Source organism: Cetorhinus maximus, chromosome 9, assembly GCF_964194155.1.
Source record: "Cetorhinus maximus chromosome 9, sCetMax3.hap1.1, whole genome shotgun sequence".
NCBI lineage: Eukaryota > Metazoa > Chordata > Chondrichthyes > Lamniformes > Cetorhinidae > Cetorhinus > Cetorhinus maximus.
Genome location: NC_135887.1, coordinates 21,343,005 through 21,367,456, shown reverse-complemented (window position 1 = coordinate 21,367,456; position 24,452 = coordinate 21,343,005). Strand labels below are relative to the sequence as shown.

Genomic DNA, 24,452 nt, shown 5'->3' with positions numbered 1-24,452 from the left:
AATGCCAAAGAATGGGCCAGAACTTCTAAGGAGTGGCAATCACATCAGTTGTTGCTACTCTTTGATGGGATATGGGTGTCGCTGTGCCAGACAGATTTTTATGATAATTAATGATAGTTTCACGGTCACCATTACTGAGACTAGCTTTCAATTCCAGATTTTATTCATTGAATTTAAATTTGCCTGGGCCTCTGGATTACTAGTCCAGTGATATTACCACTACACCACAGTCTCAAGATGTCAACCACTGAAGAATGGATAATTTTGCACCAAGAAAGGGATTGTGAGTTAAAAGCAAGCTGTGGTACACCTATTGCTACAGTGCATCTACGTTTTATAATTTTTTCTGTAGTCTAAATTAGGATTTAAAGAGTGTATTCTTCTGCTTTTGAAAGTCTAGAACTTCACAGGGTACATGTCATACTCAGTAAGCTAAAAATGGTAGTAAAGTTTTCCTGCTCAATGCTACCTTACCGTATATGTACAGTGTTGCAATGGTTCATAGGGAACGAGGGCTCATTTTCACAAGCGGCTATTGGCACAGAGCAGAAGAGCAATTCCTAAATAAAGCCTGATAAAGTAATGGCTATTACTAGTCCTGCTTTACAAAGTGACATGTAGGTCACTTTTTTTGAAATGGAAATGATCAGTTAACTCTAATATGCTGCTGATATTTACCTGCAGCATTTTGTAATAGTTCAACACCACACAATGCACAGTATAGTCCAAGTTGGCATGGCTGCAGTCTTTGCTTCTCCTCCTGAAACATGTAAATAGATTATGCATAAGGATATATTGTATTTACTTAAATTTAAGCCATTTTTAAAACAAAGGAGGTATTTCAAATTGGGAATACAACTTATATAGTATCTTTAACATAATAAAACATCTCAAGGTGCTTCACACGATTATTATAAACAAAATATGACATCAGGCCCCATAAGGAGATATTAGACCAGATGACCAAAAGTTTGGTCAAAGCAGATGATTTTGGGAGTGTCTTAAAGGAGGAAAGTGGGGTAAAGAGGCTGAAAGGTGTAGGGAGGGTATTTCAGAACTTAGGGCCTGAGCAACAACAGGAGAGGTCACCAATGGTGGAGCATTTAAAATTGGGAATGGTCAGGGTGCCAGAATTAGAGGATCACAAATAATAATGGTATTTTATTTAAGAAACATGTTCGAGGGCTGAATTGCAGTGTAGCTTACATTGAAAGATTCATATATAGGCCAAGTAATCAGATTTCAAAACATGCAAACATGTAACAAAAATGGACAAATAAATGCAGCAGGTAACAGGGAAGCGGTGGATGGGATATTAATAGGGTAAAATTGAATTAAAATTATATACAAATACTCTATTCCTACATTACAGGCATTGAAGTACATATATATTTCATCATTTAAGTACTTCATTAAGGACCAGAGTCACGTAAGCAAAGGGGCTACATTGGTCATTTCTATCCTGCATCTTATAGGGTTGAATTTAGTCAAACCTCTGAGTTGCCTTGATTAATCTGGGCATGGAGGTTATCTCAGGGTTGTGGAGCCACAGACATAGGGAGGGCCGTGCCAATAGAGAGATTTGAAAACAAGGCATTGCTCCAGTGGGAGCTAATGTAGGTCAGCAAGCACAGAGGTGATAGGTGAATGGGACTCAGTGCGAGTGAGGACACTGGCAGCAGAGTTTTGGCTGACCTTAAGTTTACGGAGGGAAGATTGCGGGAGGTCAGTCAAAAGTATATTAGAATAGTCAAGTCTAGAGGTTACAAAGGCATGTATGAGGATTTTAACAGCAGATTAGCTGAGATGAGGCAAAGTCATGTGATGTGTGATGAGGCAGAAATAGTCGATTTCAATGATGGTGCAAATATGAGGTTGGAAGTTCATCTGGGGGTCAAATGTGACACCGAGGTTGCAAACAGACTGGCTCAATCTTAGACTGTTGCCAGGGAGAGTGGGATAGAGTTGGTAGCTAGGGAACAGAGCTTGGAGTGGGACCGAAAATGATCCCTTCAGGCTTCCCAATATTTAATGGGAGGAAATTTCTGCTCCTCAAGTACTGGATGATACTGTATTTATGCAGATTTTAATAAAATGATTTTATACGGGGTATGGTAAATATGCTGATGTTTATTAGTAATCAATTTTAAATTAATTCTGAGTAAACCTGCAGTAGTTGCAATTTTTAAAGCCTTAAAAGTGGATTGCACCTCACAACAGAGTGCATTTTCAGCGCATTAGCACTGAGTTACTGGTAACATGAAACTGCCATTTCAATTTTGATTCATGTTATACAAAGTGGGATACACAGTGGGGTAGAGTTTTCACTTTAGGTACAGTGATCCCGGCACAAATTGCGTCTGTTTGAAAAGTGTTATTTGTGCCTCAAGTTTTTGCTGCTTAAAACACATTAGGATGTCGCTGTACACAAAATCTGCCATCAACCAGCTCAACTGGGCACTATTAGAAACATAGGAGCAGAAGTAGGCCATTTGGCCCATCAAGCCTGCTCCATCACTTAAACAGATCTTGGCTGATTATCTACCTCTACGCCAATTTTCCCCACTATCCCCCTATTCCTTCATGTCATCAGTATCCAGAAATCTATCAGTTTCTGTTTTGAACATGCACGATGATTGAGCTTCCACAGCCCTCTGGGGTAGAGAATTCCAAAGATTTACTACCCAATGAGTGAAGAAATTCCTCCTCATCTCAATCTTAAATGGCCTGCCCCTTATTTTGAGACTGTCCCCCCTGATTCTAGACTCACCGGCCAGGGTAAGCATCCTATCTGCATCTACCATGTCAAGTCCTGTAAAAATTTTGTAAGTTTCAATGAGATCACCTTTCATTCTTTGAAACTCTAGAGAATACAGGCCCACTTTCCTCAATCTCACCTCATAAAACAATCCTGCCACCCCAGGGATTTGTCTGGTGAACCTCCGTTGCACTCCCTCTATGGCAAGTATACTCTTCCTCAGGTAAGGAGACCAAACTGTACACAATACTCCAGGTGCAGTCTCACCAAGGCTCGATACAATTGCAGCAAGGCATCTTTACTCCTGTGCTCCAATCCCCTTGTGATGAAGCTCAACATGTCATTTGCCTTCCTAATTGTTTGCTGCACCTGTAGGCTAGCTTTTAGTGACTTATGAACAAGGACACCCAGATCCCTTTGGATGTCAACACTTCCAAACCTCTCACCACTTAAGAAATACTCTGCCTTTCTGTTTTTTCTACCAAAGTGGATAACTTCACACTTATTCACATTATATTCCATCTACCTGTTCTTGGCCACTCGCTTAGCCTGTCCAAATTGCCTTGAAGACTCCTTGCATCCTCCTCACTGCTTACGTTCCACCTAGTTTTGTGTCATCAGCACATTTGTAAATATTACATTTGGTCTCCACACCAAAATCATTCATATAGATTGTGAACAGCAACTGATCCTTGCGGAACCCCATTAGTAATAGCCTGCCATCCTGAGAATGACCCATTTATTCCTACTCTGTTTTCTGTCTGTTAACCAATTCTCAATCCACACTAATATGTTACCCCCAATCCCATGTGCTCTAATTTTGTTTACTAACCACCTAAGCACTTGTGTGGGACCTTATCAAAAGCCTTCTGAAAATCCAAATATACCACATCCACTGGTTGTCCTTTATCTATGCTACAAGTAATATCCATCATAAGGTCAAAAGTGGGGATGTTCGCTGATGATTGCACAATGTTTAGCACCCTTCGTGACTCCTCAGATACTGAAAAAGTCCATGTTCAAATGCAGCAAGACCTGGACAATATCCAGGCTTGGGCTGACAAGCGGCAAGTAACATTCGTGCCACACAAGTGTCAGGCAATGACCATCTCCAACAAGAGAGAATTTAACCATCGTCCCCTGGCGTTCAGTGTTATTACCATCACTGAATCCCACACTATCAATATCTTGGAGGTTACCATTGACTAGAAACTGAACTAGACTAGCCATACAAATACTGTAGCTACAAGGGCAGGTCAGAGGCTAGGAATCCTGCGACGAGTAACTCACCTCCTGACTCCCCAAAGCCTGACCACCATCTGCAAGGCACAAGTCAGGAGTGTGATGGAATACTCCCCATTTGCCTGGATGAGTACAGCTCCCATAACAGTGATGAGGTGATGGCGGACAGGCGAGTCAGAGGCTGCCATGCCAGTGATCCGGTGTGTTTCCCGGGAATGCATTATTAATGAGGTGGGATGTGCTATGAATGGGACGATATGGCACGAAAACCCATCATTGCGGCCAGCAGGTAAAACATCCTTCATTCCGCCCGCTACTGCACTTTGTGCAAATCTGGGACGATTCCAGTCTTTGTCTTTTTAACATTATTCTGCATTCTGATCCTATTCAGTGCTTGCCTTGGTTTTCGTCTGTCTTCTAATTTCATGACTACTTTTCTACTCCCCATTACCAGTTTTGCTTCCCTCCAATCTGAGCTCCTTCTCAGGTTCCCATCCCCCTGCCAATCCAGTTTAAACACTCCCCAACAGCACTAGCAAATCTCCCTGTGAGAATGTTAGCCCCGGTCTTGCTAAGGTGCAACCCGTCCATCCTGTACAGGTCCCACTTGCCCCATAACCAGTCCCAATGCCTCAGAATTCTGATGCCGTCCCTCCTACACCAATTCTCCAGCCACGTATTCAATCGCTCAATCCTCCTATCCCTCTGCTCAGTAGCATGTGGCACCAGGAGTAATCCTGAGTTTACTGCTTTTCAGGCCTTTTAATTTCTTTGCTAACTCTCTAATATCTGCTTGCAGGACTTCATCCCTTTTCCTACCTATGTTGTTGGTACCAACGTGGACCACGACCTCTGGCTGTTCACCACCCTTGCACCTCCCCCACACCCGACACCAAAGAATGTCCTGCAGCTGCTCTGTGTTGACATGGGCACCAAGGAAGCAACACACCACACACCATCCTGGAGTCACTTCCATGGCCACAGAAATGCCCCCTGTTCCCCTAACTAACAAATCCCCTATCATTATTGTTGTTCCATTTTTCTTTCTTCCCTCCTGTGCAGCTGAGCCACCCATGGTGTCATGGGCTTGGCTCTTGCTGCACTCCTGAGGAACCATCGCACTTACCAGTATCCAAAATTGAAAACTGGTTAGTGAAAAAGATTGATTCAGGGGACTCCTGCACTACCTGCCTGGTTCTCTTTAGACTGCCTGGCTGTCACCCATTCCCTCTCTGCCTGTATGCTCCTAACTTGCGGTGTGACCACCTCCCTAAACTTGCTATCCATGTAGCTCTCTGCCTCGCGGATGCACCACAGTGACTCCAGTGCCACTCAAGTTCCGAAACCCGGAGCTCAAATTTCTGCAGCCAGTGACACTTCCTGCAGCTACGTTTGTCTAGGGCACATGGTGCGTCCATGACTTGCCACATGCTACAGGACAGACATAGCATTCGGCCGAGCTGCCCTGCCATACCTTAACTTTACAAACTATTTATTATAAGTAGAATAATGTTGCAGCTGTTCACCAATTAACTTTTTTCCCTGTACTGAAGAAAGAACCAAGGCAACTGGAGGCGGAAAAGGTAGAAGAAAGAAAGAAGCACCTCCTTTCTTTCTTCAGCGAACTCCCTCACTCACCAAACTCCAAGCTTCTCACTCTATCAAGTTGCATTCCGTTTTAGAAGTTAACTTTAAAAAAAGTTTGCTTCAAATATATTCCTCAATATATTTAAAATTTGGTAACTAGGCACAGTTGAACTAATACAGCTAAAAATGGGTCTTTCATTAAAAATAAGCTTTTTTAATCAGAATGTCTTGGGAGCATGAGTGAATAGCCTGACTATAAAAAAACTAATCAGGATTATTTGATCGTTAAGTTGCTGGAAAGTAGCTTTTAAGAAAAAATATAAGCAAACCCTTTTAACGCATGCCTATTAGTGTCCTTGACCCCAAAAGAACTATCCTCCTCAAAGGCCTACAAATAGTTGCAACTGGCGGAAACTCGGAATGGTGATCAATTTGATTTGGGTGAGTGACCAGGGCTGGCTTCTGGAACAATTTATTTTAAAGAAATGTAAAAGATCGCAGGCACTTGAGTTATGATGGATATAATTTATACTTGAAATTCTACAATCTTTTGCACTGGTTTTGCTGCTTTTGGACGATTTCGGGCAAATTGCGCCAAAAAAAGCAGCCGATGAAAACTCCAGGTTGGTATTTTCAACCACTCACCATTCCTTGAGAAAAAGTAGATGTGAGCATGAAGTTAGTTTTCTACTTTATACTTTTTTTTTGCACTATAACTAACCAATAACTAGAAAACATAACCTATATTGCTTTTTTAAAAATTCATTCATGGGGTGTGGGCTTGCTGACTAGGCCAGCATTTATTGCCCATCCCTAACTGCCCTCAAGAAGGTGGTGGTGAGCAGCCGCCTTGAATTGCTGCAGTCTATGTGGCATAGGTACACCCACAGTGCTGTTAGGGAGGGGGTTCCAAGATTTTGACCCAGTGAAAGTGAAGGAACAGCAGTATATTTCCAAGTCAGGATGGTGAGTGGCTTGGAGGGAAACTTGTAAGTGGTGGTGCTCCATGTGTCTGCTGCCCTTGTCCTTCTAGATGGTAGAGGTTGTGGGTTTGGAAGGTGCTGTCTAAGGAGGCTTGGTGAGTTCCCGCAGTGCATAATATAATATACACTGGTATGTGATTTCAAGACTAATCTGACAGTTGTGTTCACATTATTCAAAATTCTCCTGAATGTACTCTTCTCCATAAAATGGGTAGAAAGCATTTTGAACAAAGAGTACTTCATTGCCCTACACTTTTCTTCCACTACTGTTTTCAGGTAAAAAATAGTTAAGTTGGATTGTAGATACTTCCTACTGACTTGATTTGTCCTCATAAAAGCAGCTGTGGCATTATATCTAAAGCTCAGTAAAAAAACAAAGTCAAACTCACCCTTAAGGGTGAAACATATTCCCTAAGCTTCTGGAAAGGTCTCATCAGATTGGAAAACAGCAAATGTAACCCCCCTATTCAAGAAAGGAGGGAGGCAGAAAGGAGGAAACTATAGGCCAGTTAGCCTAACATCTGTGATAGGGAAAATGCTATAATCTATTATTAAGCAGGTTATAGCAGGACACACAAAAAACCTTAATGCAATTAGTCAGAGTCAACATGGTTTTGTGAAAGGGAAATCGCATTTGCCTAATTTATTAGTGTTCTTTGAGGAAATAACAAGCATCGTGGATACAGTGCAACCTGTAGATGTGATTTGCTTGGATTTCCAAAAGATGCCATATCAAAGATTATTACACAAAATAGGAGCTCATGGTGTAGGGGTATCATATTAGCATGGATAGAGGATTGGTTAGCTAATAGGAAGCAGAGAATAGGTATAAATGGGTCATTTTCAGGTTGGCAGGCCTTAACTAGTGGAGTGCTACAGGGTGTCAGTGCCGGGGCCTCAACTATCTATAATCTATATCAATAAACTGGATGAAGAAGCAAAATGTATGGCTGCTAAATTTGCTGATGACGCAAAGGTAGGTAGGAAAGCAAGTTGTGAAGAGATTGTAGGGAGTCTGCAAAGGGATATAGATAGGTTAAGTGAGTGGATAAAAATTTGGCAGATGGAGTATAATGTGGGAAAATATGAACTTGTCCATGTTGGGAGGAAGCATAGAAAAACGTTATATTATTTAAATGGAGAGAGGTTGCAGAGTTCTGCTGTATAGAGGGACCTGGGTGTCCTGTTATATGAATCGCAAAAAGTTAGCATGCAAGTACAGCAAGTGATAAGGAAGGCAAATGAACATTGTTGTTTATTACAAGGGGAATGGAATATAAATACTGTACATGGCATTGGTGAGGCCACATCTGGAGTACTGTGTACAGTTTTGATCTCCTAACTTAAGAAAGTATATAATTACATTATCAGTTCAGAGAAGGTTCACTCGACTGATATCTGAGGTTATCTTATGAGGAAACATTGGACAGGTTGGGTCCGTATCCATTGGAGTTTAGAAGAATGAGAGGTGATCTTGTTGAAACATAGAAACATAGTCCTGAAGGCACTTGATAGGGTGGATGATGAGAGGATATTTCCCCCTACGGGAAAGACTAGACCTAGGGGACACCGTTCAAAAATAAGGGGTCTCCCATTTAAGATGGAGATGAGGAGAAGATTTTCTCTGAGGGTTGTTGGTCTGTGGAATTCTCTTCCCCAGAAAACAGTGGAGGCAGGGTCATTGAATATTTTTAATGGCTGAGTTAGATAAATTCTTTATTGATAGGGGAGTCAAAGGTTATAGGCAGTAGACAGGAAAGTACAATTGAAGCCACAAGCAGATCAGCCATGATCTTATCAAATGGTGGAGTAGGCTTCGGGGGTCGAATGCCTACTCTGGCTCCTAATTTGTACGTTCATAGGTAATGTAAAAGTCAGTCAAGGTTGTGATGTGAACTTGAACCCAATATTATACCACTACAGCTAGTGAGCAGTTCAAGACAACATAGGCAGTTAAAAATATTTTCCAAAAAAAAATAGCATAAAAACTTTCGCACTTCATATTCAACTTTGTCACTGCTACTCCAATGCATTTTTATCAAGTTAATAGCTCTTGAAATAATATATTTCAAGGGATCGCTTCTTGACTAAGAAAGCAAGCAGCATATCTGTTCATAAACTTTTTCGAACATCAATTTTAATCTGACCACTGGGAGACAGTTGAAGACACAGTGGGTTAACTTGTCCCGACTTTAGATCAGCTGAATAAAATTGGTACCTCATTATTTTGAGAATCAGGGAAGCTAATATGGATCTTGCCACAATCACTCAATGGCACAGCCAATGCCTGCATTACTAGCTTACCAGATTTTCCATTTTTAAGTTATTTTCAGAACAAATTGTACATAAAATGTGTATGCTGCAAGTTCCATATTGAATAACAGTAGACTCTTCTAGCAGTAGATTCGGGGGCATTAAGGAAAATATCACAGTAAATGATGCTGCAAAGTGAGAATTTTGCATGTCTGTTCTTTTAAGGGAGGCAGATAAAGCTACAAAGTACCAAGGTAAAAGCAAAAAACTGCGGATGCTGGAAATCCAAAACAAAAATAAAAATACCTGGAAAAACTCAGCAGGTCTGGCAGCAAATGCGGAGAGGAACACAGTTAAGGCTTTGAGTCCGTATGACTCTTCAACAGAACTGTTGAAGAGTCATACAGACTCAAAACGTTAACTGTGTTCCTTTCCGCAGATGCTGCCAGACCTGCTGAGTTTTTCCAAGTATTTTTATTTTTGTTTTACAAAGTACCAAAATGTCTCAGCCAGGGGGAACTAGTTAAATGAATAGTCATATGAAGTATCAAGTTCCTTGGTTCAATCTCTAATCTGTGCTGAGTTAGTTGATATCAATCAGGGTAGGACTGCAACAGTTGATCTCAGTAGCCCTAGGCTTGAGTTGGTAAATGATCCAGGATTCTCAATCCTGATCAATTAATAATCAACCCATGCATGGAAGAGCTGGGAACACAAATAGGCTATGCTGAGACATTCTGCACGAACTACTCGCCTGCTGAGTATCTTGGTTGAGGGTGGGAAAAGAAGCATGGCCACTTGTGTAATGCACTTTGCATTCATAGAACCATACCCAAAGGAATCAATACCTTCATAAGAGATAGGAAAATCGACAGGAAAAAGTATCAAGAATGTAGCAAGTTTTAATAGTGAAATTGCCTTCATTAAAAATAAACTACTTATCAGAGAAGTTTAAATATTCATACTTATTAATATGATATATCAAAATACATGGCTTATGAATGAATATTATAGTTAGAAACTAATGTCTAAATGCTGGAGAATTTTATTTATCAGCTGTTTGTCCCTACTCCATGCGGCAGAATCCTCTTCTCTTTACATCTTCTCCTTGCTGCAGCTCTTCTTTTGGCACTGCCCTTGCATGACCTGTGTATCTTTAGCCCTAAAAAAAGATGGTTTTAAAAGAACATTAAAAACAAAAAAATCAGTCAGGCCGCATCTGTCTTGTCATGGGCTCTACGCATTCCATTTAATGTTCTGAGGAAAGGCCATATTCACCCAAAGGTAAGTCAAGTAAAACTTGAAAGTACCAATCTAACATAGTATTCTGGGAATAGTTTTCTGAATTTGTGCTCATGTGAAGCATTCTCTGCTAACTGCGCATGTTGGCAAATCAATGGCCAGAAAGTCATGGGCAACTCACTTTTTTAATTCTCCAATGTGGGTGTCTAGTTGGCAAGGCAAGCCAGCAGCACAAACTCAGGAAATTGGTTAGCCTATGTAATTTCCCCATTACTGTTGCTATCGTTCCCTCCATGCACCCAAAATTTATTGTGCTGAATCTTCCGGTTGGCATGCAGGGGCGGGCCCAACACACCAACGTGTAAAATGACGTGCCATGACGCTGGGCGTGCATCCCGACGTCATCGTGCATCACCTTGATAATTCGTTCGGTGCACGTGCCCGTTGAAATGTCATCGGCCTATTAAGGCCTTTAAGAAAGTAATTAAAGTATCTTCGAACGCTGCCCATCCAACCTTAAGGTTGGTGGGCAGGCTTAATGCCCAAGCGGCCTTCACGTTTTTCAGGAAACCTCATCCACGGGCGGGATGAGGTTTCCTGAAGCTTTTATAAAACAATTAAATACATTTTCCCAACTTCACAGACATGTCCCAACTCATGTGACACCATCACATGAGGGGACATGTTTAAATAAATTTTAACATCATTTATTAAAGTTTTTTTATTGTCCATTCAATATGCCTGAGGCAGCTCTGTGCCTTAGGGAGATTGTGACGCTCTTTCGCACGCATGCACAAAAAAGCGCAGGCCCCGACTCTCCCCCCTCCCCCGCCCGCACAGGTAGCACTGAGCACTACCGGCCGCGTGTTACGCTGGGCGGACCTTAATTGGCCTGCCCACGTAAAATGGTAGTACGCAGCCAATCGCGGGTGGCAACAGCTCCACGCCCGCCCGCTCCCGCCCACCATCGAAAAAATTCTTCCCATTATGTTCCAGACATCATTCAATTATGTCCATCACTCTTTGTTTTAATAAATCTCAATCCCATTCCTAACCAGGTATTGATAAAGCTCTTTTAGAAAGAAAGACAGGCAAGCATTTATATAGCACCTTTTACGACTTCAGGACAGTTCAAAGTTACTACCAGTGAAGTATTTAAGCAGCACAAATTTTATTGCATTAACTAGGAGTCCAGTCACATCCAGAACTTTGAAGGTGTGGTGGGGGAGAGGGAGGGTGGAGGACCACTTCCAACTTTGCTTAGTCCTTAATAGACGGTAAAAGTTGTTCTGGAGAAATATTTCCATAAATTGGAATTACATAGGTCATTTTAAACTCCCAACCAAAGAGATATATTCAGAAACAGCATTTCACTTATTAAAAAGCAAAAACGATTCAACTGTTAATAATCTGTGTGTTTTAGGATGTTGCTTTATTCCAAGAGATTGTTTTGTCAAAGAAGGCTTGGTGAAAGCTAGCTTGAGCTTTGCATTTTAAATTATTTGCCCAGAACTGCCATTCCTGGTGAGGGACCCATACTGAGGAGGTACCCCAGAAGTTGTGCTGGAGGACCCCCGGAAGTCCTCATGCCAGGACTGCACAGGAATTGCCTGGTAAGTTTAGACTTCTGATGGGCGATTACCGTGCACCGAGAGCTTCCAATACTCCGATTCAAATTGGAGACTTATGGTCCTGGCTCTCTCAGCAGAATTGTTACCCACGAACGTTTAGAAGAATTAAAACCACTTCTAACTCCTGGGTAACTATACTAGTCATCTCCACCCCAAACCCACCACTGGATCCTCTGACTAACCTCCTGACCCACCCCCCCAACTACCCACCCAATCCCCCCGACTACCCTTCTGATCCCCCCCCAACTACATCCACCCCAAATATCTCCACCCTCTGACTATGTCCCAGCCCCTGGCTATCCTCCCGACGCCCTGAAGTTGTGAAAATGTTTTGTTACAATTTCATACATAGATACGTCCAGTAAGTAAACTCCTTGGGCAGAATTTTGCCGTCGGCGAGCAGGGGGTGGGGCCTGCTCACCGACGCGTAAAATGATGCGGGATGACGTCGGGCGGAACCCCCAATGTCATCTCGGCCTATTAAAGTTTTCAGGAAGGCGGGGGCAAAGCAAAATTAGCTGCGTGCCCGCCGACCTATCAATGGCCAATTGAGGCCATTGACAGGATCAATTATACAATTAAAGAACCTGCCCGTCCAACCTTAAGGTTGGTGGGCAGGCCAGGAGCCCCGGCGGCAAATAGAAAAAACATGAAACCTCATCCAACGGCGGGATGAGATTTCATGTAGGGTTTTAAAAAGTTTAATAAACTTATGTAAATTATGAACATGTCCCATCTCATGTGACTTTGTCACATGAGGGGGACATGTTAGGGATTTATTTTTTCTCTATTTTTCATATTTTTAAAAGTGTAAGCGATCTCCCTAAGGCAGCACATAGCCTCAGGGAGATGTGCGCTCTATCGTGCACATGCGCGAAAGAGCACACTCTCGCTTTTAGGGAATCCCTCCCCGTCCACACAGGAAGTGCATAGCGCTTCCCGCCAGATGTCACGCTGGGCGGACCTTAATTGGCCCGCCCACGTAAAATGGTGGTGGGGCCCGCTTCTCCAACGGGGTTCAGCTCCCCACCCGCCGGAGATTGTGTCGGGCCCGCCCGCCCAACAGGCAGAAAATTCCACCATTTATGTACTCGAGGGAAACTCTTTGCTTTTTGCCTTGACCTTCAAATTAAAAGAAACATTCTCTTTTGCAGTCCACACAGGCCAAGCTAGCAGCGGAAAAGCTAGTGCAAAGATTGAACATTAAAGTAATGAACTTTGACCCGGAAGGTGCATCTGCTACAGCATTTTGAGAATACAGGGATTGGGAAGACACCAATTCTTCAGAAGATTTAAGCTGACGGCTGTCCTTCCAATAATGAAAGATTGATAGTTGTGCTCCAGTAATGACACTTCAGAGGCTGGAAACATGTTCTCCTTAATGAGATCTATACAAATTCTCTTATTAAGGCAAATAACATTGTTTTCATGCACAACTTTAGAGGCTAACACTGTCTTTTATTTTTAACATTTTAATTGCATTGCACCAGTATAAGTATATTGTGTAAGTGGTATTGATGATAAATCTTATACAGCATGAAAGGTGAATGAGTGTATGTGTTACACAATTGAAAATGCTAATCTTGCTGACTGTTCAGTTTGCAGTTACATGGTCCATTTCATTTGCTTGTGCCATTGCCGCATTGCACATTTTTGTTAATTCAAGCAGGGAACTATTTTTATATTTTAAAATTATAGTTGAAAATATTGCTCAGATAAATGTATTATGTGTGCTTAGTTGCGTGAACTGTTTTAACTTAAGTGATTGCAAAATTGTGGAGAGAGATAAATTTGGGACAATTATTTCTATCACTGGATATTGCTATTAAATTCTGTCACTAAAAGTGTTATGTTGAAAAGTGGGGTCAATAAACTGCAACATCTGAAGGATTAATTTTGTAAGGAAATTTAGTTACTAACTAAATTTATAGACTAAATAACTTACTAAACTGATCCGCTTGATTGCACTGATTTTTTCGGTGCAATTTAGCCAAAATTAGCATAACCAGCACAAACATCACAATTTTAAGCACAATTTGAGTTCAATACAGCTTGAGTTTCTGTGATCTTTTGCGCTAGTTTTAAAGATATTGCGTTGGAAGCAGGTCCTACCTACAACATTGGCCTTGCCCGCCATGGTGAATTAATCATCATTCAGAGTTTCCTCTAATTGTTCTCATTTCCAGGCCTTCAGGTAGACTTTGAAAATTAAGCCTTTTCTTTTGGTGCAAGGATACTAAAGGTGCATTTTAAAATCTTTTAAATGTGATTATTATTTTAATTTACTAAGAAATTAATGTCTCCCTGAGTACCCAAGATTCTTTGATCTCTGCCTTGAATATGCTCAACGACTGAGCATCCACAGCCTGAAGATTCACACAAAACCCCATTTGAGTGAAGAAATTTCTCCTTATTTCAGTTCTAACCCCTTATTCTGAAACAGTGGCCCCTAGTTCCCATCTCCTCAGTCAGGGGAAATATTCTCCCAGCATCTATGTTATCAAGCCCCTTAAGAATTTTGTGTGTTTCAGTGAGATTACTTCTTATTCTTCCAGAGCATATGATATTTGTTTACATATTTTTATATATATTATATTTAGGTATGCAGGTCAGTTTTGAGCAGAAACTCAGAGGAAACATTTTCATAATGGGTGCAACATTACACTGGAATCAGCAATTAAGCCCAAAACTGAAACTCTGCCGCATTATCTTTCCAACCCATATAATTGTATGACATGTAAGAATGAATTACAGAGATTTGATAAAGTCTTATTTGCACTCTTGCTTCCAGTTCCTTCACTCAAATTACTTCAGAGTCAGTTGAAACATTTTTAGCCACCTTTCCTTCACTGTACAATGTAGATTAATCCAGGAGATTGGAGGGATTTGTATCTGATCCTTGACACCAGTAGGTGAGGACTAATTATAATGTGGTGAAAAAGGCTATTTGAGTGTATATGAGTTGGTTCCTGAAGCATACAGGCAGATATTTAGGAATATGAGAAAACAGCTTGGGCAAACTTATATTGAGTTTGAAAGAGTAAAACAAAGTAATTTTGACTGGTGGATACAGGCATTAAAAATAGAAACAACCTATGCAGCTCTTAGGGAAGTCATTCTTTTGGAAGAAATTAAAGATTCAATCCTATTGGTAGTGAGAGCTCATGTGAAGGAACAGAGGGTTGATTCTGTAAGACAAGCAACAGAGATAGCTGATGATATGAGCTAGTTCATAGAGCTTTACCTTATTTCCTCACCCTTTCAAATTGGAAAAGGATAAAAAGTGGGAAAGTGGAAGGAAGGTAGGTAGTCAGGGAAGAGGAGTAGCTGGAAGTTCCCAGGAAGTTTTTTCTCAGAATAAAAAGGATGGTGCTGAAGGTAGAAGTGACATTTGAAAATTGAGGTGTTTTCATTGTAATAAAGTAGGGCACACAAAGTCAGTGTGTTGGAAATTGCAGGAAAAATCTGTTGGAAATTTTGGGGTACAGAAAAGCTCTGGAAGTAAAAGTACTGTGTTCTGAGGTTCTGGCACAGGAGAAACCAGTAGTTTGTGTACAGGTGAAACAGGGAGAATCAATGATAGGCGAAGGAGTGGGAATGTGTTCATAGTTTACTCAAGAGAATTCTGAGGAGCAAGTTGCAGAAATGTTTAAATACTTTGTGTGTGAAGGGAATGGCTTTCCATGTGTACAGGGTGGAGTAGGTAAAGATGTTAAAATTTTAAGAGACACAGGGACTAGTCAATCCTTAATGTTGTAGGATAGTGATATTTGTTCAAAGGGAATATTGCAGGAGCAGGCAATAATAAGTGGGGTTCATGGAGATGCTAAATCTATTCCATTGTGGAAGGTAAATTTAAAGAGCAAATGGAAGGCAGGTGAAGTTATACCTGGAATGGCAGAAAAATTGCCCATTTCAGGGGTTCAATTTATTCTGGATAATGATATAGCTGGATCGCAAATGTGGGTGATGCCTATGGTAGTTGAGCAGCCTGTAAAAGTATTTTCAACAGAGGCGTTACAGAAGGAACATCCTGGATTGTTTCCTGATTGTGCTGTAACGAGATCAAAGGCTCATAGGGAAGAACAAGACAAACAAAATAAGCAGGCAGTTCAAAGGCAAGAGGAAGGTGTTGAAATCCAATTAGCTGGCACTGTGTTTGACAGCATTGTTCAGGAGGAAAGAATACAGGACAGTTCAGCTAAAATGTTTAACTCAAATAGGCTGGTGGAGTTAACAGAAAAATGATTTGCAATTAAAACAGTTATATCAGAAAGCTTATTCAGAAACAGGAGTAACATGTATTCCAGTGTGTTATTATCTTTGAGGAGATATTTTGATGAGAAAGTGGCGGTTGGATTATGTCTCAGCAAATGAAAGCTGAAGGAGGTGCATCAGGTTGTTATCCCATTAGGATATAGAAATGAGATTCTGAGAATTGTTCATGAAATTCCAATGGGGGGACATTTAGGAATTAGGAAGACATAAGAAAAGATACAGAGGTATTTTTTTGGCCAGGATTGCATGGGGATGTAGTCAAATTCTGTAGAACCTGTTATGCCTGTCAAATAACAGGAAAACCCACAAGCAGTGACTAAGCCGGCGTCTTTAATCGCAAATCAGCATTTGAAGAACCTTTTGCCAGGGTCATGATTGATTGTGTAGGACCCCTCCCTAAGGCCAAAAGTGGAAAGCAGTATTTACTGACAATAATGGATGTGTCTACCAGGTTTCCTGAAGTGATATCTTTAAGAAATATTACAACTAAAAAGATTGTGGAAGAGCTAATTACATTTTTTACAAGGTATGGTTTACCTAAGGAAATACAATCAGATTAGGGATCAAATTTCATGTCACAGCTGTCTAAGGAAGTAATGAACAGTTTGGGGATAAAACAGTTGAAGTCAACAGCTTATCATCCAGAGTCACAAGGAGCTTTGGAAAGATGGCATCAAACTTTAAAAACTATGATGAAAGCATACTCCCAGGATTGTGCACAGGGATGCCACTTATGTTATTTGCTATTAGAGACTTTCCTAATGCATCAACTCATTTTAGCCCTTTTGAACTAGTTTATGGTCATGAGGTTAGGGGACCACTGAAATTGACTCATGAGAAATTGGTGGGTCAAAATTCAGAAACTATGCTCCTGGATTACATATCAAATTTCAGGGAAAGATTGAACAGGGCATATGAGTTGGCCAGGGAACATTTAAAGGTATCACAGTAAGTGATGAAAGTGAAAGCAGATAAGAAAGCTAAAATTCACAGTTTGTTTCTGGAGAGAAAGTACTAGTTTTGTTACCAGTACTAGGTGATTCATTAAATACAAGATTTAGTGGGCCTTACAGGATTGAAAAGAAATTGAGTGAAGTAAATTATTTAATAAATACTCCAGATAGAAGAAAGAAGCAGAGGGTGTGTCATGTAGCTATGCTTAAAAAGTACTTTGACAGAGAAGAGGGAAAAAAAAGAGGTGATGGTGGATGATGAGAAAGTGGTAGAAGAGCAGGACTCTGAAATTGTCTTTCCTCTAATCAAATTGGATAATGAGGGGGTGTCAATGTGATTTAGAAAAGCTATTGCAGTCACACAAACCTATTTGTGGAAATAAGTTGGGAAAGACACATTTAGCTTTACATGATGTACATATAGAAATATCATCTTCAACAAGGCAACATCCTTATAGATTAAATCTGGCAAAGTTATCACAAGTACAAAAAGAAATTGATTTCATGCTTCAAAATGATATAATTGAGTCTAGTTGTAGTAACTGGAGTTCGCCTATTGTACTGGTACTGAAACCAGACGGAGCACAAAGACTGTGTGTGGACTATCGATAGGTGAATGCGGTGACAAAAGCAGATTCATATCCCATACTACAGTTGGAAGGTTGCATTGAGAAAGTGGGACAATCGAAATTTATCACAAAGATCGACTTACTAAAAGGATATTGGCAGGTACCGTTGTTGAGAAAGCAAAGGAGATATTAGCTTTTGTAACGCCAAGTGGACTACATCAGTTTAAAATCATGCCATTAGGTATGAAGAATGCACCTGCAATATTTCAAAGGCTGACAAACAAAGTAATTGCAGGTCTAAGCAATTGTACTGGTTATATTGATGAATTAATCGTCTTCAGTCAGGCGTGGAGGAGCATTTACAGCATCTGGAAGAATTATTTACTCAGCTACAAGAAGCTAATTTGGTGATGAACTTGGCTAAAAGTGAATTGCCAAAAGCACAAGTTACGTATCTAGGTCATACCATCGGACATGGTAAGGTGGCTCAGAGAGGTGCGAAAGTCAAGGCTATCATGGGTTTCCCAGTGCCTACAACAAGACAATAAGTTTTGAGATTTCTGGGCATGAGTGGGTTTTACCTGAAATTTGTACCAAATTTTAACCACCACTGACTGAACATTAAAAAAGAACAAGAAGTTTCAATGGACACTGGAGTGTTAGAAGTCATTCGATAGTGTGAAAACTGTATCAACTACGACACCAGTTTTGGCAGTATCCAATTATGCCAGGCAATTCAAGTTGTCTGTTGATGCAAGTGATATAGGCACTGGGGCTGTACTGTTGCAAGATGACAACACTGGAATTGAAAAACTGATAGGGTATTTTTCACGGAAGCTGAATGTACAACAGAGAAGATATTCAATGATTGAAAAAGAGACTTAGGGTTTTGTGTTAGCATTGCAGCATTTTGAAATTTATGTTGCAAACAATTTATCAGAAACAATTGTTTATATAGACCATAATCCTTTGAAGTTTATGGACAAATTTTGAGACAAAAGTACAAGGCTTTTCAGATGGAGTCTATTATTACAACCATTTAAGCAACGGATTATACATATTGCTGGAAGAGAACATCTGTTCGCAGATGGGTTATCAAGAGTTTGAAGCTGAAATGAAAATTGGGCATTTTTAAAACCAAGACACTGAACTGGAGTGCTTTCTGTTGATACCAAGGACTTGTGTATATATATAGTTATGTTAATGCATACATCTGGTAATGTAATAGTGTAATTAGTATAGGAGATAGTGAGAGATGGGTTATTAAAATGAAGCCGTCTTTTAGAATTATGACGATTCATTTCTTGATAGGGAGGGGAATGTCATGAAGCTATTAGTATATATAACGTTATTGGGAAAAAAATTTAAATAGAGGGTTAGTTTGTGGGTGTGTCTTAATTGAATTAAAGCCAGCTAGTCTGGGTGCTTTGATGTATACTAGTTTTGAAATGTAAGAGAGGTAGAGTGGCATTTGCATTTTGTTGAATAGAACATTCAAGAAGGGGAGTGAAATCTGGCACCTAGCCAGCAGAGACCAAACAATGTTTATATTACTAATAAAATTGGTACTATGAAAGGGGTTTTATTGTTAGAAGAGGTGGAGTTCACGGGGGCTGCTGATACAATGAGAATTTACATTCAATGAGATGTGCTGGATTTTACCGATAGCAGTTTTGTGTGCAGGGCAGAGGCAATGTAAGATCAAAGCCTGTAAGCCTACCACTGTGACTGCAAAGGAACCAAAGTGAAATGAACCTCATTTTGAATTTGTAAGGTGAAAATGCTTTGACTGGCGTCTGCTTAAAGTCTATGGGTTGCTGTTGCTGTTGTTGTGTGGAGATTAGTTTGGGAGTTTGTTAAAAGTTATGATAGTAGTAATTTGTAGCCATGTGTATATGTTTAACTTTGGTAAATTAATAAATGCTTCATGTAATTTAATATAAAAACTTCTCAAGAACTGGTGATCTGATTCCTGAGTTCAGGGTTGCATCTCAAACATACAAAATAAAAATATAGTTTATGACAGTTGTTTGGAAGTTTGCCTCTGGGATTTTTAAATAACTCAGCTTTACCAACTGCTGTGTCATGACACCGACTAACCCCCGGCCCTCATCGCCTGTCTACCCTTCAACCCCCTACTACCCCCGTACCCCAACTATCCTTCCGACCCCCACCCGACTACCTCCCACCCCACAACGACTACTTCCCCGGCCCCCAACTACACCCCACTCCCTGACTATCCTCTTGACCCTGACTATCCTCCCGCCTTCAGCGGCTACCCTCCCAACCTCTAACTACCCTCCCATTCCCCTGACCACCCTCCTATTCCCCTGACTACCCTCCCTAAACCCCACCCCTCAACTACCCCCTCTCCCCCCACAATCTTACCCGCTCATCTTACACATTTACCTTCTCCCTAGCTTCTCAAAGTGGCTGGGACCTTTAAACTTACCTGCTTCATGGCAGTTTGTGTCGTAAAAGGGGGTGTGTCTTCACTTCTCTGAAGCTGCAGTCCAAGACTGAAGGTCTTGGGAACCTGCTGCACTGCACTTTTCTCACCTGGCCTGAGAAGGAAGGCTGGGCGAGAAATGTGCAGCTCCATTCCAGTGCAAATAAAAACGACTGTGATTGCCACTGCTTGGAAGTTCTGGCTTATTCTTGCAATTCTTTAATTCTCTTATACTCAATATTCCATAGCTCTACTTGATCTTGTAAATAAGGTAGAATATCTGTTAAAAACATCAATCCACGTGCAACATTTCCACCCAGGTGGACCGTGGGAGCATAGCAAAAGACAACACTTTATCTAATCGAGGTAGAAGTTATATAATTAACCCTCTGTTCCACAAATTCTGCTACTGAAGTAATCTTAAATATGAAAGGATAACAATCCATTTACAGAAATTACCTAGGCATTGATCCAAAACTGGATCACCAGGGACACAAGTTACAAAATAGGTAGTTGGAAGACGTGAGAGATGTAAGGGCAAATTTTAACTTCCATTTCTCACCTGAACCAATTGGCACTCAAGAATTGAAAACTGCAAGAGGGCAACTTCTATCATTCATGCTTACATAATGTAATTTTCAGGCATGTCTTTAGATGGGCAAGCCACACAACTGCCCATTTCATCTGGTAAACTGCTTATATATGCAAATTGGGGTTTTACGCCTGTTATAACATCTCAACTATAATTTTAAAGTGCAAAAGGGTGGACTGCCACCCACATGTTTCGCCCATCTGTACCTGGGGTCAGTGATTGTCCAGCATTGTTTAAAGGCACTGTTGGTGGCCTCCCCACAATTTGGGTGGAGGGTGCCTAGCCAATTTTGCTCTGCCAGAGGGAGTAAGAATACTGTGACTCATTTCTGGCCAGCACTCACTCGCTTAAGTTTGGTAACCAAGGTGGAGTGTCCATAGCATGCTGACTACAGTCAAGTAAGGTCTGAATGCGTAGCTGGTTCTGGTCTCTTGATGCTAGCTTCAGGCCACCAGTGTGGCTATCTTCTTCTTTCATGCCCATTTCATTAGATCTCTCCAACTAGAAAACATGGAAAGAAATTGAACCTAAAAGAAGGGCTTAAGAAAACGGGTGGATAGGATCAGGTGGGTGGGGGTATGTGGGGAGAGAAATGTGTGGTTAAGACTGTTTCCTAACCTAAACGTTCCCATTCCTGGCTTTAACTGAGGATAGTAGGTGGATGAATGAGCAACTCACTCCAAGGGAATGGGTTGGGACTTTAAATATGATAATGAGGCCACGAGCCTCAGTGTTGCTCAGGTTTTCAACTTGACTGTTGTTGGCCAGGTTTCCCATGTGTTGGGGAACCTGGCATCTCCATTAAGGCGAGGACTTGGAGCATTTAGGGCATAAGTGCATTCACAGTTCCCCACTAACATCTGGGGACTTGTGCCAAAATTGGGAGAACTGACCCAAGCAAGTCTGACATACACTCACCGAATTACATCTTACAGTTAATGTCCCATTAACTTCTTCTTCACCATCCCTGCGTATGTCCTGTCTCACAATCAGGATAGGCCCACCAGAGGAGGCAGCACAGTGGTATAGAGTCCTCAACATTGACTCTCAACCCAAGAAGTCTCATGGCATCAAGTTAAACATGGGCAAGGAACCTCCTGCTGTATTACCACCTCCATCAGCTGATGAATCAGTATTCCTCCATGTTGAACACCATTTAGAAGAAGCACTAAGGATAGCAAAGACAGACTTCAATGTCCATCGCCAAGTGGCTCAGTATCACCACTACTGACTGGGCAGGCTGAGTCCTGAAGGAAATATCTGCCAGGCTGGGCCTACAGCAGTTAGTAAAAGAATGTACTTGACCTCGTTCTCATCAATCTACATGTCGCAGATAAATCTGTCCATGACAGTGTTGGTGGGAGTGACCACCACATGATACTTGTGGAGACCAAGTCCTGTCTTCACACTGAGGACACCCTCCAACATGTTGTGTGGCATTAGCACTATGCTAAATGGGATAGATTCAGAACAGATCTAGCAGCTCAAAACTGGGCATCCATGAGGCACTGTGGGCCATCAGCAGCAGCAGAATATAGTATTAAACCTCAATGGGTAACCTCCTGGTCCAGCATATGTCTCACTCTACCATTACCATCAGGACCAGATAGTCAACCCTCATTCAACTAGGAGCATAGGAGTGCATGCCAGGAGCAGTATCAGGCATACTGAAAAATAAGGTGCTTAGATTACACGCATAATAAACAGCAAAAGCAGCGTGCGCTAGACAGAGCTAAGTGATCCCACAACAAGCGGATCAGATCAAAGCTCTGCAGTCCTGCCACATCCAGTGGTGAGCATATTCAAGACAAAGATCGATAGATTTTAAAGACATCAAGAGACTTGAGCTTAGTGCAGGAAAATGGCAGAATATCAGCCACGATCTAGTTAAATGGCGGAGCAGGCTCAAGGGGATGAATGGTCTACTCCTATTGCTATTTCCTACGGGAGGAGGAGACTCCTCAAACATCCCCATCCACAATGATGGAGGTGCCAGCATGGCAGTGCAAATGACAAAGCTAAAACATTTGCAGCCATCTTCAGCCGAAAGCGCTGTGAGGATGATCCATTTCAGCCTCATTCTGAGGTCCCTAGTATCACAAATGCCGGTCTTCAGCCAATTCAAGCCACTCCATCTGATATCAACAAATGGCTGAAGGCACTGGATACAACAAAGGCTAGGGGTCCTGATAACATCCCTGCTGTAGTATTGAAGACTTGTGCTTCAGAACCAGCTGTGCCCTGAGCCAAGCTGTTTTGGTACAACTGTAACACTGACATCTACCCGACAATGTAGAAAATTGTCTTATGTCCTATTCACAAAAAGCAGGACAAATTCAATATGGCCAATTACCACCCCATCAATCTCCATTCAATCATCTGCAAAGTGATGGAAGGTGTAATTTCAAGTGCTAACAAGGGGCATTTACTCAACAATAACCTGCTCACCGATTCTCAGTTTGGTTTCCACCAGGGCCACTCATCTCCAGACCTCATTGCAGCCTTGGTCCAAACATGGGCAAAGAGCAGAATTCCAGAGGTGATGTCACAGTGACTGCCCTAGATATCAAGGCAGCATCAAGCTGGTTAGGAGCTAAATTAAAAAGCAGAACTTCCAATCTTGGGATTACTACCTGAGCCATGGGCAAACTGACATAGGGTAAATAAAGTCAAGGAGTTAAATGCGTGGCTCAATGATTGGTGTGGGAGGAATGGGTTTCAGTTCATGGGGCACTGGCACCAGTGCTGGGGTAGAAGGGAGCTGTTCTGGTAGAACGGGCTTCGCTTGAACTATGCTGTGACCAGTGTCCTGGCGAATCGAATAACTAGGGCTGTAGAGAGGGCTTTAAAACTAAATAGAGGGGGTGGGGAGGAAAAAAGGGTTCTGGAGAGAGGATACGTAGGCTGACAAAGTGAAAGGATATGGCAGAATTGCAGGGCAGCTATTTAGGTAATGATGTCCACAGTGTGACAGGAAGGGACAGAGTGTACAAACATATAAAACAGCAGCAAATAGGGTCAAAGGGGGAAAAATGGTAAAAAGGCAAAATTAATGGCTCTTTACTTAAATACATGTAGTTTCTGGAACAAAATTAATGAATTAACGGCACAAATACAGGTTAATTGGTATGCTTTTATAGCCACCACAGAGACATGGTTACAAGGGGATCAAAGTTGGGAACTAAGGGCAGAATTTAGGGCAGATAGGTAGGCGGGCCCCACCGGCTCGGTGGCGGGTGTGCAGCCGAACTCCGCCGCCGAAACAGGCCCCGCTGCCAATTTGAATGCACGGGCCACCCGACAGGAAGTGCTATGTGCTTCCTGTGCGGGGAGGGATTCCCCAACTGTCAAAGTGCACTTTTTCACACATGTGCGTGAAAGAGCGCACTGCTCCCTGAGCCTAAGTGCTGTCTCAGGGAGATCACTGACAGTGCTTCAAAGTTTAAAAATAGAGTAGTAAAAAAATTATTAATATGTCCCCCTCATGTGACAATGTCACACGAGATGGGACATGTTAATAAATATGACTTAAACTTTAATAAACTTTTTAAAAACAGACATGTTTTTTCAGAAGCCCGCTGGGGCTCCTGGCCTGCCCGCCAGCCTTAAGGTTGGATGGGAAGGGCCTTTAATTGTCTTAATTGTCCTGTCGATGGCCTCAATTGGCCATTGATGGGTCAGCGGGCGGACTGCTGATTTGGCTGTCCGCCCGCCTTCCTATTTAAATGGCGCGGGATGACGTCGGGGGTTCCACCCAACGTCATCCTGCGTCATTTTCGCTTTGGCGAGGGGGCCCTGCCCCTAACTCGCCAACGGAAAAATTCTGGGGTATGTGACTTTTTGAAAAGACAGGCAGGAAGGAAAGGGTGGTGGGGTAGCTCTGTTAGTATAAGATGGAAAAGTACAACAGAAAGA

At 41.7% G+C, this 24,452-nt stretch overlaps 1 protein-coding gene across 1 annotated transcript in view; it reads right to left on the bottom strand.

The window, feature by feature from the left end:
- Positions 1–9,709: 9,709 nt before the first annotated feature.
- Positions 9,710–24,452, bottom strand: part of brip1 (BRCA1 interacting helicase 1) — a 320,064-nt gene continuing 305,321 nt past the window's right edge. Inside the window, exon 22 of the mRNA XM_078548234.1 lies at positions 9,710–9,985. Within this exon, the coding sequence (XP_078404360.1) occupies positions 9,876–9,985 (110 nt within the window). The 3' untranslated portion in view covers positions 9,710–9,875. The remainder of the gene's footprint in view (positions 9,986–24,452) is intronic.